At 34.5% G+C, this 15,198-nt stretch overlaps 1 protein-coding gene and 1 long non-coding RNA gene across 3 annotated transcripts; one reads left to right on the forward strand and one right to left on the reverse strand.

The window, feature by feature from the left end:
- Nucleotides 1-4,127: 4,127 nt before the first annotated feature.
- On the forward strand, nt 4,128-7,447 carry LOC136272953 (uncharacterized). Of its 2 annotated transcripts, none has more exons than XR_010711030.1 (3): nt 4,128-5,087; nt 6,692-6,974; nt 7,403-7,447. It is a non-coding gene; the product is annotated as an uncharacterized lncRNA (long non-coding RNA). The 2 variants fall into 2 exon arrangements; XR_010711031.1 differs by having other exon boundaries at nt 7,368-7,444.
- A 673-nt stretch (nt 7,448-8,120) lies between these two features.
- On the reverse strand, nt 8,121-12,366 carry LOC109620710 (copia protein). The gene is made up of 2 exons (XM_066071641.1): nt 8,742-12,366; nt 8,121-8,596 (listed from the first exon to the last, which is right to left on the reverse strand). The coding sequence occupies exons 1-2, from the start codon at nt 12,364-12,366 to the stop codon at nt 8,121-8,123; spliced, it is 4,101 nt and encodes a 1,366-aa protein (XP_065927713.1).
- Between the last annotated feature and the right edge of the window lie 2,832 nt (nt 12,367-15,198).

A 15,198-nucleotide genomic window follows, 5' to 3' on the forward strand; every position in this document is an offset into this window, starting at 1 on the left:
GCTGTCTTCTTTTGTCTTATTGCATGGTCAAAACTAAATCATTTCTAGTGTAAAGCTACAACACTAGGTTCTAGTTTATTTTTGATTTACATGTAACCCTCTATCAATTTGGGCTACAAATTCATATCTTTACATGATCTACTCAATAGAACAGGAACGGGAGTTATTACTAGTTTAACACCGTAATGAATTTAGCACATGCCATGTATTAAAGAAAGTTGATTTTGTTTAACTGTTCTTTCCCCGCCTATGGCCAGTGTTGGTTAAATTAACAGTAACATAACTATAGACCTCATGCATATGCACAATGAAATCAAAAAGATTAACAGATATTTTTTAATTAAACTGAAGTACGATGCTAAATTGTTTTATCTTTTAGTTAAGAATAACTATTAATTCTACTTTTCATGCTTAGGATTTGCTTTTAAAAATGACTGACACCTCAGATATCTTCTTTCATAGAACATCATTAAAAGTTTAAAGACGAAAAAGCTCATTTTTTCACAATTTTTTTTAATCAAATCTTTATCACGTGATAACATTCCGGTAGTTATGTGTTAAAGGTCACGATTTTGGTACAATTTCTAATGTTTATAACGCTTTAGTAAGGCATTTCTAATGTGCATCTAAATTTTGAGTGTCAGTAGTTGAGTTATAAGCTTACAATTCTTTGCTATGTAAACAATGTTTTTGTTAACTTTTTGAAATTTGAAGTAAAAACTCCAGTTTTATACCAAAAATGAATGTGTTAAACGTTAGGAACTGTTTATTTATGCTTAAAACGAATTAGGGGGTACTAGACAAATCAGCTTGAAAAAGATTTTTTACTAATGTAAGCAAAAACAGGACACGGAGCTGACTCTTACATTACATTTTATCATTAGAAATGCATTCCTAAAGCATTGTAAATAATAAAAACAGGAAAATAGAATTTGACCAAAACCGTGACCATGCCCCTTTAAAGAAAAGCAATGTTACATGTATTAAGACTATTGATTTGACAATATATTTGAGATATTACGGTAACCTCTATTCATCGAATTTAATAGTGTTCTATGCAAAGGTACTGAGCCTTATAGATTTATTGAATAGTCAGTCGAGTTGCAAAAGAATAAATATATTCAGGACCACATGCATATACACATTATGCACATCAATGCCGGTCGAATTCCGTTCTGTTTTATACATATACATGTATACCGGTACCTTTTCAATATCCAAATGTTGCAATCAATTGTCGCCAAGGCAAAAAGTTAAGTTTCTTTTTCATTTAAAAGGACTATAAGACACAACTTGAGCTTAAACTTCTAAATATCTAGAATGGTTAAAATGTGTATTTTTAGTGCTTTTTCAAAATTGTAAACAAATAGGTGTAAAATTTCTACAATAATTGTTGGAAAACATAAGTTTATTACACCCTGACGTTGGACCGTTCATTTCATATATAAAATTGTTCTGAAAGTGAATATGTGTAATATTGCACTGTCCAAAAAACAGTTCAACCACGGAAAATTGTAACTTCATGTTATTTGCTAATATTGTTGTCAAATTTTTGGGAAAGTAAAAGGTAAATTTGGGAGGCTTTAAAGAGAATCCTGATGAAACGCTGTTAAAGTAACGAGGATATTCGCCTCTTTCACCCCTATTCATGTTCATTTTCGATTCTGGTGAGATGTGACACGATTGGTGGTAATCATGGCAACCTTCGAAGTAATTATTATGCGAAAATATTTGAAAACTCACATTAAGAGTCTGGAGGTTTTGCAAGGCAGAAACCTCTAGGACGTAAATACTGTTGTCCAGCTTATTATCTCCCAAAGACAAGAATCTTAAAGACTTAGGTAGATGATACGTAATAACCCCCGTTTCAATGATCTCGAGTCTGTTACTGTCTAAATACAACTCCTCGAGTAGGGTTTTGTTCAAGTAAGCCGTGTGGTTCAGAAGTAAGATGGTGCCTAGTCCGAACGTACAGTGGACCTTGTTAAGTTTCAGTACTTTGATTGTACTGTTCTGAAGGTCATGTGCTATGCTTTGGAAACCTCTGAATCCAAGTCGTTCGTTATATGAAGCATCTAAAAATTGCAAATGTCTCTGAGAAGCCAAGGAACCTTTCTCAATATACATCAAATTACAATGAGATAAATTTAAGTGTGTCAAATGGAACTTATCAAACATTAACCCATTTAATGGAGATATACTGCAAGACCCGTCAAATCCAGAGACATCAAGGATTTTAAAGCTGTAAGCTTTGCTTGGAAACATGTCCGCGAAATTTCCTCTAGGAAGCCCATTAATACGCAGATGATATAATGAAACAAATCCTGCAAGTAAGTTGTTCGGATAACCATCAAAATCTTTGAAATTACCTTTTAGGGATAAAAACTGTAAATTTGACATTCTAGTCACATTTTGAAAAGAATCGGCTTTAATGCTGTTACTGTCAAGATTAAGATGTCGCAATCGTTTGTATTTTTGCAGACTTGTATTATCTGAGATTTTATTATGGAATAAATCAAGAAATTCTATATTCCTTGGCATTTTGTCCGGAACATGATTTAATTTGTTGTTTCGCAGGTTAATGGCCACTATGTCGGAAGTTTTGTTGAAACAAGGAGGAATTTTCAGATCACGTGATGAACAATCCACGGACAGTGTTGTGGCGTAGGAATACAAACCGTTTGCGTCATTGGTGCATGTCACTTCCGCATGAACATACGAAGTTATCATCAGCAAAATAATACAGATGATTTCCATGTTCATCCCTTCAAAAAAAGCATGAAAAATATTTTTTTAGATTAAGAAGAAGGGTGAATAAGGCGTGTAAAATGCCAATACACGGTCGGACAGGTTACTGAAAAATTAAAATATCAATAAATCTGATTTATGTTTTTAAAAAGCATTTAAAACAATATATATTTAATATATCATTGATTTGTAACCTATAAATATGTTCAATACATGGAATATGTTGACTCAAACAGGTGTATACGCATCAAAACCTGCAAATAGTGTCATTTCTTCGGACTTTAAGGCATTTTCTTTCATAGAGTGGGTCTGTTCTCCATATTTTACTCATAGTCTAAATAAAGTCTAATTAATGGAAAGCAAACAGACTTCAATCAACAAAAACGTAGAGAGATGACCCACTATACATTAAAAATATCATATTGTATCCCAACAATTGAATGTTTAGAAAAAATAAAACAAGTCCGTAAACACATAGAATTTGAATAGCCTACTTTCTTGTGTCTGAAATGGCTCAGTGGTTAGAGCACCTGACATAAACTAACCTTATATATCTAGGGTTTTTATGTTATGCGTTAGATACCACCAAAATTTAATGCAATAATTTTCGTATCATTTGTTTAATATATTTTAAACTTATAATTAGAAATTGCGCATTGTATTTTAATACATTTAAATAGATTTAATTTGGGGAAACTAAATTCAAAATTGGTTTTCCACGACTGAATCGAATGGGCATTTGCGCTATCTTATCCACCCATCTTCTTTGTGTTACAAAACAAATTTATCATTTGCATCAGATTGAAAAAGAGAGTAAAATCATTATGTAGCGATATTAAGAACAGACACAAGCACTAACCCGACCCCCTCAACTTTTAAAAAAATTGGGTGGGATCATACATACGTACATGTTTGCCGAATGTTTGCAAATTTCTGAAGTTGCAGCGAAAATGCACGCTACAAAGGCTATATTAAAATGGGCCGAACATTTTAATTGTTATCTAGTTTTCTCACTCTGAATTATCAAGGCATAACGTATTTCTGGTATTTGGTGATACCAGTACGATCAGACAGAAAAAGGTTGAAACATATTGTCAATAATGACTTTTATATTCTCTTTATCTTAACCCCGATTTGGTGAAGGCTGCGTCTCATCTCATAGATTACAGTAGTCATTGACTACTATACCTTTATGAATACATTGACTGCAATGAGACTCGTCAGACTTAATTCAGGGATGTACTATACTTAGTTGAATCAACGTCATTTTCACAGCAATTTCTCACCAGAGAGCGCACTCTGCAAGCTTCCTTCTGGTGAGAGATTGGCAACAGAGCAGTTCTTGGCAAACACCTTTCTGGTTTTGACAGTCTATGAATATTAATGACCTAGGCTGGGATTCATAAAGATACTTAAACAGCACTTAAGTGTAAGAAAATACTTAAACTCATAAAAAATACTTAAGTCACGCTAAGAATTTGTTTTAAACTTAAGTTTTATTCATAAAACAACTTATGCCTAAGAAAAATCTTAAGCAATACTTAAATCTAAGAGTCCTCTTGAGGTGTCTTAAAGTTCTAAGAAAAACTTAAGTTCAAAATCAAAATGGCTGCCATCGGAGCACACAGAAGATGTTTTCGCAAAAGAAAAGACTGTTTGGTAGAGTACAGTGATGCTGGACTTGTTGAGAGGTACAGATTTGATTCAGCCGTTATCCGTTTTCTAGAGGGGTTGATTGGTAACCAACTTATAAGTGGTTCACGCAGAAACTGTGCACTTTCTTCACTGCAGAAAATTTTATTAACACTTAGATTTTTAGCTACCGGTAAAATGCAGTTGTGCAATGGAGACGACATGGGTGTCTCGCAGCCCACTGTTTCTAGGGCAATTACTGCAACTCTAAGATGTCTCTCTTCTCCACGAATTTGTGCTCAGTTTATTAAATTTCCACTAAATCTTCAGGAAATTCGCAAAAACCAAGAAGATTTTTTCAAAATCGCTGGGTTTCCTGGAATTGTTGGGGCCATCGATGGCACACTTGTACAAATTATCGCTCCTTCTCAATACGAAAACGAATATGTCAACAGACATCATTACCACAGCATCAACACACAGGTCGTCTTTGATCCATTCCACAAGATAATTGACGTCGTAGCGAAATGGCCAGGCTCAACACATGACGCTAGGATCTTGAATGAGAGTGGACTCAAGTCATTGTTTGACCAAAACAAAATACCTGTGCATACGCATTTGCTAGGAGACAGCGGGTATCCTTCAAAGAGATGGCTCCTAACTCCATTTTTGCGACCAAACCAAGGTTGTCAAACAAACTATAACAGGTACGTTTCCCATTTCACATAATTCTCTGTCAGGTAAAAGCTAAGTAATGTCTTATATACATCCACCCTGTCCATACATGATACAACCAACACGGAAAAAGCAGCGAAAAAATGGCCATGACCGTTCTACTTTCGTTTTCCGGATAAGCGCCCTCTGGAGACAGCAGTGCTAAAAATATACATAACATGGAGCGGATCAATGAATTTCATTCCACCAAAATTTTATTTCATTCAGAACTGTCACTGTAGAGAATATAACGGGATGATATGGCATTTTGCTGCTAGTTCTAGATTACTGTTTAAACTATCTCTCTCTATCAATTTAGGAAATTTCCCATTTATATTTTTTTTATTGGGGGTGGGGGGGGGGGGGGTAATATCATTTGGTTAATTTGATTTTTGAACCATTAAGAATTATTTTCCCTAGTATATCATTTCAATATCTAAAAATATGCACACATATACATGTAATACATATACTGTATTACATATACATGTAATTATATGCCTATATAAGTAGTCATATACTTATATCATAATTATAAATTGAAAAGCAACATGTACATGGTATATATAATCTTTGCGGGGGAATATTTTACAGAAGTATTATTTTAAATTTGACAATTTCAGAAAAGAATCATTTAATCTGTGTGAGACCATTCACTTCATCTGTCAAGGGTTCATATTAATTATATGTTTCCAAATCTTTTATATTCTGAGATTTATCAGAAATAAAGTGCATCAACATGTTCTGAATTTAAAATGCACTTTGCTGCTGATGCTATAGCTTTTAATGGACATGTGTATAGAAGTAAGCAGAGAGAAGCTTACAGTGATTCTAAGGCATTTATCTGCCAATTGCAAGTAGTATAATTGAGCTGCTTAATAGGTATCTGTTAATTAATGTTCTTATCTATGGAATTTGATAATTTTTATGATTAAAAAATAGGCATAATTTTTTATTTTAAATTTCAAAGATATAAATTAATTTAAATTTAAACATATTTTATTGAGTAATCAAATGGATTAAGCAACAGGCATAGCCTATATAAACCCTCTCCAAAATACAAAGTCAAGAAGTGGCGTTATAAAATAATCATAGAATATAGTATATAGTATGTAGTATAATTTACCAGTTTACAGAGTGATATATTATTGATATATTTGTATACAAGACAAAGGATAATTGGATGATAAATAATAAGCTTGACTTTTGTCATATGATGATAAATTAACTTGTTGTTTAACATATACACAACTGTACATAAACACATTCATTCCTACATTTATAAACCCATCACCTCATTCATTCATACCGACAGACAGACATAGAATATTGGTGTCATGATCCAGCCCATTTGAAGAAAAAAAAAATCAAAAACGCTTAGAAGCTATAATATAACTATGAACACAAGAAACAATTTTAAAATTTAAGTTGTATGAAAATTCAGAACTACCATAAAGAATAAAGTTAATATGAAAAGGTACACTAATATCATTAAATTGATTAAAAAGTTTAACTCTTTGTTGAGTGTATCTTGGACACTCAAGAAAAAAATTTCAAAGATATGTGAAAGAATTGATTTATTAAGGATATTTTATAGGGCTCATAAAAAGACAAGAAGTATTGTGGAGAGAGGCATAGGACAGCTTAAGAGAAGATTCCACGTTCTGCATGGAGAGGTTAGATTATCCCCAGACAAGACTTGCCAAGTAATTGTTGCTTGTTGCATCTTACACAATATCTGCAAAGACAGACAGATACCATGCCCCCTGGATGGTGACCTGGATGACAATCAGCAGAATGATGGGCTGAATGTACAGAATGGTCAACAGAATGATGGAATTCGTTACAGACAGCTGTTCGCTGAAACTCACTTTTGACTGGTAGGCATTTGAGTGAAAACAAACATACATGTTTTAAAATATTCAGTTTTTTTTTAAATAACATTAACAGCAACAACAATAACAACATTTGTATTAAAATAAATTTCATAAAATATCACATAAAAATCACTACTTGTACATGTAGATGATCATCATAGGTGCACATATTTCAAGTCTTTCTTACTAAATTCATTGATTTAACTACTGAATCTCTAAAATTTGTCATAAATACTATTTCTTTTAAGTTTAACTTTACATTTCTATTGACATTTTACTTTGTTATTTATATAAATTAATTTCTGTTTTACTAATGGATTTTAATGGACATTTTTTTCATTCCTCTTTCTTCAGTTTTTTGATTTTCAACTCTAGATACTGAACTTCTAATTCTAGCTTCTTCAAAGTCAGTTCCTCAATTTTCCTTTTAGGATTAGAGCAGTTGGTGCGACCTCTGCTTAATGGCAGCATCCATGGTGAACTGTATCTGGTGGTCCCTCAATAATATTGATCCCACTGCAAAAAATGTGAAGATTAAAATTTTGTTTGTCTATAGATGTTACCATATTTGGAGTTTTATGATTTTATGATCTTTGCAAAAACATTTTTTTATAAATATTTTATTTCATACTTGGAATGATTGATATCAATGAAAAGTCATGAAATATGCCTATCTCAATAAATTTCATCAGTTTTGTTCATACAGCTCAAGTTACTTATTTTTCTTTATACTTTTTTCTATGAATTCTTGATACCAGTAATTTTTGTTAACGCTAATAAAATTCAGGATACACTCACTGACTTCACATTTTATTCCAATGCCATGTGCACATCAGGTAACACAGTACACTGCAACTCAGCCTCCTTTTGTAGGAGAGCTCTTATCATATTTAAACTTACAGAGTTATCTCTCTTAGATAATTACATGTAACAGAATATTAACATTAATTAAAATTTTCTTTTTTCTTTTTCTTTTGTGATATCTGACTATAAAGTAAAAAAAGATTTTAACATGTTTGAATATAACATATAGACAAAAATGATGACCTTCATTGGGTTAGACTACCCTCGGGTCATCTGGGGATTATTCTGCCCCTTTACATGCAAGTAATGTATTTAAAAATGTATAATAATGTCTTTCATATCATTTCACGTGAATTCTTCGGGCATCTTTCCCGTCTGTAAAATGTTCAGTAACTGCATGCCATCAGCTCCTCGCTTGGTCAGACAATTGGCTAGTTGTACTTTTCCTGGAATCCATTTAACCAGAACGTTGTTATTCTTAATTTCTTTTATTGCAGCTATGTCTATTCTAAGGCGTTTATCATCCACCATTTTTGTAGACTTTAGTGCTTCCACCACGCTCTTGTTGTCAACAAATGCTGCAATTGGTACTTTATCTGAATCCAAATGACAGATTTTCTCCAGTAGTTTTCTGTAATACAGAGCCGATTCTAAACCCTCTTGCAAACTTAAAGCTTCAGCAGCTATTGTTGACCTAACAACTCTCTTAATTTTGTTGGCCTGCCAAAGAATAGGACAACAGTTCCCTATACGATCTTTAATCCACAAAATTTGTCCCCCTGTGCTTCCTTCCCCCTCACTTATGTTTGCTAGTGCTGCATCTGTAAATACGAAAATCTCCCAGTCTTTTTCAACTGCTCCATGGAGAAGAGGGAACATTTGAATATGGATTATGTCTTTTAATTTTCCCATGGTTTTTTTTAGCTTTCAATAGGTCTGCCACTGTTGCCGTTTTTAATTTTGTACTTAGATCCACTAACTCAAATGCTAGATCGGGTCGCGAACCTTGCACTGCCCAGTTGAGTTGTCCAACTAATTTTCGATATAAAGTTTGTTCATCATTAGTAAGTTTTTCATGTTTTTGTATCGCTCTTTTCGGGTCAATTTGGGGGTGATCCAATTTATCCATAAATTTCGAGTGATCTACCATAATTTTATTTTCCCTCTGTTTAATGTGGAATCCAATGTACTGGAAATCTGTCTCTTCCACTTTACCAGCTAGAAATCTCTGTTTTAGTTTGCACAACAAGTCTTCAAATTCTACTTCTCCTGCATGTAGAAAATCATCTACATGGCAGCATACTATTCCCGTCAGTCCTTTTCCAGATTGTTTAGTAAACACTGCAGGATCCATCTTTGACTGATTGCACCCTAGTTTTAGGAGTTCATCCCGTACACTCATATAAAACTGACGGGCACCATCTTTTAGACCATATAACCCATGCTTGAGTTTCCATACAAATCCAACAGGTGTATCACTTTCCTTGGGAGGTTTGATGTATACATCTCGTTGTAGTTGGTTCCCTTGTAGGAAAGCAGACTTTATATCGGTAGTTTTAATAATCCATCGTTTGCTTCCTGCCACTGCAAGAAAAATTCTAATAGCTCCTTTTCCCACTGTTGGACTATCTGAAGGGATAAACGAATGTTCTTCAAAACCCCGTGCAACCAATCTGGCTCTTGTACTTGTATCTTTGCCAGTTAAAACCCATCTTGTTGATAATGTTTTCTGTCCATGGTCCTCTACTTCATCAAATGTGTCGAAATGATGCAATTTTTCGAGCTCTGTTTGCTTAGCTTTTTCTATTAACATTTGATCCTGTGATGCTTTACCATTGATGTCAGCTATGTTAACTTTCTCTTCATCAACTGCTTTCCACTCCACTTTGTCTAAGTCTACACTTTTATCTTCATTGGCGATACTGTCCCTGACATTAAACCACGAGGGGTATCGTCCTGTTGCTTTTCCAGCACTCCCCAGTACTTTAGCTTCAGTCCATTCTTCTGAGTTTGGCAACTTGTATTTGATTTTGTCATTTTTTCGGGGTAATTGTCTCTGTACTGAATCAGTTTGTGGTGTTTCTTCCTGGTTGTGTTGTACTGGTGCCCGAGTCAGAGTTTCTGAGACAATACTTGGGACAACAGCTTCTGTTTTCTTTTTGTCCTCCTTGCTTCCCTTTTCACTTTGTTTCTCACAGAAGTCTTTATCAGTTTCTATATCTGATTGATCATGTTTAATTTTGCACAGTCTGTTGGGGGATACTCTCACAAAAACACCTCCGTGTCTCACAAATACAACTTTTCCATCTTGGAAAACCACCTTTCCAGGTCCTAACCAGCGCTCTCGACCTTCTCTTTTGTAAAACACCAAATCCCCATTGTCATACTTTTCTTCTGCTGCCCTTACTTTCGTACGCAATGCTCTTCGAATTCTTTCATCAGCTTCACTCAGAATGAAGGCACGCCTTGCTTCATGCAAGGTGTTCAAATGTTTAGACAACGTCTCTGAACTTGTACTTCCTTCTAACGCAGGCAAATCAGCTTTCATGATGTTTGGCAGATTTGGATTTTGTCCAAATATTAACTGATGACTGCTAAAACCGTTCCACATTTGCAAGGAGTTTCTTGCCATATTTGCCCATGCCAGGAGTGTCTCGATCTTAACAGTTTTGTTTTCATCTTCAAGTTTAGTAAGCATCATGTCTGTTACTGCATGAACGCGTTCACAAAGTCCATTTTGGTACGGGCTCATTCCTGCTGTCGTACATAATCGAATATTGAGGATGGATGCTATTTCTCGCATTTCATCTGAACTGAATTCTCCACCGTTGTCCGACATAATAGCTCCCATTACTCCAAAAACTCCTACCCAGTACTTCATCATAGCGTCAATGACATCACTTGGTCTTTTTCGTTGTATGAAGACAGAAACTGTATATCTAGACCACATATCTATCATATGCAATATCCAACGTCCCTTGTATTGTTTGAGGTCCATTGCAACTTTTTCATTGAATTCCTTTGCCATGGGCATTGAAACTATTGGTCTTGGTGGTGTTTTAACATAAACTTTACAAAGATCACATTTTTGCTCAATTTCCAACAATTGCTCCTCAAATTCTTCCATCCATGCTCCTGCATCTTTTAACAAAGCTGCAAGTCTCTTTTTAGGGGGGTGTGCAAACTGTCTATGAAGTTTCAAGAGAGCTGCCTTTCTTTTCTCAGGTTCCAATTCTTCCAGTTTCACCGAGTTCACCTCCTCTACAGGTAAAGTCTCTGATTTGTCCACTGGTATACAATAATGGCCAGATGTGGTTAGATTAAGTGAAACATCTTGTCCCAAAATAACAGCAGTGTCCTTCTCCAAATCCAATTTTACTCCTGCTTTTTTCATTGTCGTTCTAGAAAGAAGTAAGGGGATGTCTGAATCAACTACATCTGTTTTGACAATAACAGGTTTACCAACTAAGCACATGGGTAGTTCATACTCTCCTTCAGATTTTAATCTTGTTCCACCTCCGAACTTAAAATTTTTATGTCCTTCACGCCTCACAATTTCCTCACGTTCACTCTCCTTCAGTGAGCTTAGGTAACTCTCTAACCATGTTTTTCCACAAACAGTGCTACTGCAAGCACTATCAAGAACAGCACAGTTCCGCGCCTCTGTTCCAAGTAGGCTTACTTCATTTTTATGGAATCCAGTGAACAAAACAGCATGTTCTACTGAAGGTTCTTCCTCTGTGATATGTACTTTTGACAGGTTTTCCCAACTATCTGGACATTTAGCTACAAGATGTCGAAAAGATCCACAAGATCTACAAGTCAGAATTTTTCCATCAGCACCTTGTGGGTTGAGATTTTTAGTTCCTCGTTGTGATGAGAAAAATCCTAAACCTCTTCCTCCTCCTCTACTGTTGAACCTGCCACTTCTACGATATCCGCTGTTGCCTCCTCGTCGTACATAACCTGCAGCCAATAGGGCCTCCTCATTTTCTGCTAAAAAGGCGGGTTCTAGTTTTATACTCTTACTGTCACACGGAGTGTGACCACCCTCACCCATGAATTTCTTCAGGGACTTTTTTGCTTCTTCATATAACGTTGCTTTGTTTTCGTAATTCATCCCAGTCAAAACTAGCATTTTCTGTTCCTTTGTGATGTTAGCTTTCCTTAACAGTTTAAATGCTAATATTTCTGATGGTAGTGTCATTTTCTTTTTCTCAATTTTTCTGTACTTACTGTCAAATATTGCAATGAATTCATTCATTGATTGTCCTTCACTTCTTTTGAGGTCCTCGAACTCTTCAAACTTTTCCAAACTATCAGCTAGGTCATCTTTAGCAAGATGTTTATCCAGAAATTCAAGTAGAGTTTTGAATCCACTTTCCTTTTTTAGATCTTCAAGCTTGATTTGTTCAAACACTTTCTCTCGAATTTTGGTTTCATCTTCTTCAGGTAAAGTAAGTCCAATAGCAATACCTTTCTTCTCTTTTGCAAGCTCTGTTATTTCACTCCAGGCCAGTAGTTCATGTTTGTATAGTTCATAAGGCTTCGATTTGGAATTGAACACTGGTGGGTTTATCTTGGTTGCCATATTGGATATTTTCCCTCTATTTTTTTTTTCTTCAAGAATATGTCACTCAATCCACTTCATAAACTTTCTCTAACACAGTTTTCTGACTTACACTTCACTCTAAAAGTTAGGTTCACGCTCTGCTACCACTTGTTAACGCTAATAAAATTCAGGATACACACACTGACTTCATATTTTATTCCAATGCCATGTGCACATCAGGTAACACAGTACACTGCAACTCAGCCTCCTTTTGTAGGAGAGCTCTTATCATATTTAAACTTACAGAGTTATCTCTCTTAGATAATTACATGTAACAGAATATTAACAATTTTAAATGAGATTGTTTAGTCACACACGCATACTAGTGTATATATCCTTACACTGGCTCTTCTCCAATAAGTCCGCCCAACTGAATGATAGAGGTGTCCAAACCTCCGGGAATACCAGACAGGCAAGTGTTGTTTTCCCCCACCACATTTGAAACAGCCATGGCAATTGTGCTGAGTGTCTTTTGGGGAGGACCACCACCTTCAATCATCAATTAATCAATTGAGAATAGTACACAGCAACATAATTTGATATGCAAAATAACAATAAAAGATTATACAAAAATTCAAAATATATTGCGATTCCATCTAATTGTGATCATAATTTCTTTATTACATTTATACATGTGGTATTTATAATCATAATTGAAATCCAAGTATTATATTTTCATGTGTGCATGCGCATATCTAAATAGGGTCTGTGGAAGGCCCCCCCCCCCAGAAAATTCATATTAATTTTATTAAATTCCTTATGTCCATATTTTTCGATGGAAGGAGGGTTTTCCAAGGTTTGACATTGTGAGGGGATCCAAGGCATAGTTACAACTTGATTTTAAATAAATTTCCCGGGGTTGGGGGTCAAAACGCCAATGACCCCCCCCCCTACCCTTAGGTCGGTGCATGTATTTTAGAATGCTGGAGAAAACGTACCCAAGAGAAAACGTACCCTATGAAAATAATAAATAATGGTTTTCATAGATATTCTTAAATGAAACAAAATAAAATATACAATGAACATTTGTATCATTTGTTGTTGTTGTTTTTAAATGCATAATCACATACTTAAATCATTAAGACAATAATTTGTAACATACACATACATGAACATGGCCTGAGCAGTTTAATTAGTCGACAATAATACACCATAAACGAAACCGTTAAATGATAAGTTTTTATTGCAATCTCATTTGGAGAACTAAATGATGAGTATGTCAAGAAGTCGATATCGCGTTATTTTTAGCATTTTTCTGAAATTTATCTATAGAACAAAGTTGCTTAATAAAACCAAGTCTACTGAAGTCTTTTAAATATTTGTTTGATTCATATATATGGAAACTACTACGAAATGTAACATTGAACAGTCAATTTGTTTCCAACGCCACTGATATGTATAATGTGTGGAGAGTGAATATTTCTACCTCCTGCGCGGGGAGGCAATACATAATATTACATAATAATAAATTAACTGCTCAGGTATCTAATTGATTATCACTATAATTAAAATCAGGGGATCTCGCATAGAGAAACTCAAATTGGTAAGGCTACCGATAAATGGATAATTAGAAGAAGTTATTCAGTGAAAGGGAAATAACTCATAGTTAATTGTTTACAATTTAATTTCCATTGCTTTTGCATTAAAAAAAACCAACAACAACATTGTTTAACACAAGGCCTCATTTGTGGTTTAGCTGAACATGATAATGAATAACACACCGAAAACGTGAATTGGATAAATGTTCAAATTTGGCGATCCACATTTCCTCGGTTATAGCAAATGAATTCGATCGGAGTTAATACAAATCCTTTCGCGGCAAATTTTGTATTGTACAGGAAATATTAAATTGATTAGTCTTTTTTATTATACAGTGAATCAAATTATATATAAGTATACATTGTATCCTTCAATTGTCATTACTGAAACGAAATAAATATGTATCATTGTATCATGCAATTTGTATGCGAACTTAAATTTTGAAAGCAAGCTCAATTTTGTGCGTAATAACAAACCTGTTCCAGTCGTAGCTCTTCTGTGATCAGATATCTCTGATTTAGATTTAGAGAAAATGTTGTGCCATCGGCATTCCAATTGGGTTTTCTTTTCGTCTGCGAATCCATTGTTTTGACTTCTTCCCGTCTGCTAATTCACGTCACAGTCTTAACTTTTTTAACCTCTTTCACAAAAGAGCGCGTTTGTAGGCAAGGAAAATTCCGGGAATTTGTAAGTGTTGTCATGGAGCTTTGACTTAAGTACATGAATTTCTTTTAAAGTTTATACTCAGTTAAGAATTATGTTTAGTATTTTTATGAATTTGTTCTTAAGTTTTTTTCTTAACTAAGAATTTATTTAACACTTAAGCGCATTTTTTAAAGAAAAATCTTAGAATCTTTATGAATTTTCCTACTTACATGTATACGTAAATCTCTAAGTAAATGTATTTCTAGCTATCGCCAGAAAATAACTGACAAAATAGATTTGTTAGCATCGGGGTAGAATGAACATAACATGTACATTCATAGTTACATAAAATAAATACATTAATTGATGATACATAATATACAACATCAACTGATTTACATGTATAACAATAAAATAAGTAATTTGTGTTGATTGTATTTCTAAATGGTATCAGAAATCTACATCAACTAGACGTTATCTGTCGTGTTATCTCCTTTTTTTTTTTTGGGGGGGGGGGGGGGGCGTTGGGGGGGGGTGGTGGTGGTGGTGGTTTGGGGGATTATATATACATGTATATTCAAATTTTATAAGTAACGATTTCAGAAGGTAGCACAGCAAGATATATCA

This window comes from Magallana gigas, chromosome 2, assembly GCF_963853765.1.
Source record: "Magallana gigas chromosome 2, xbMagGiga1.1, whole genome shotgun sequence".
NCBI lineage: Eukaryota > Metazoa > Mollusca > Bivalvia > Ostreida > Ostreidae > Magallana > Magallana gigas.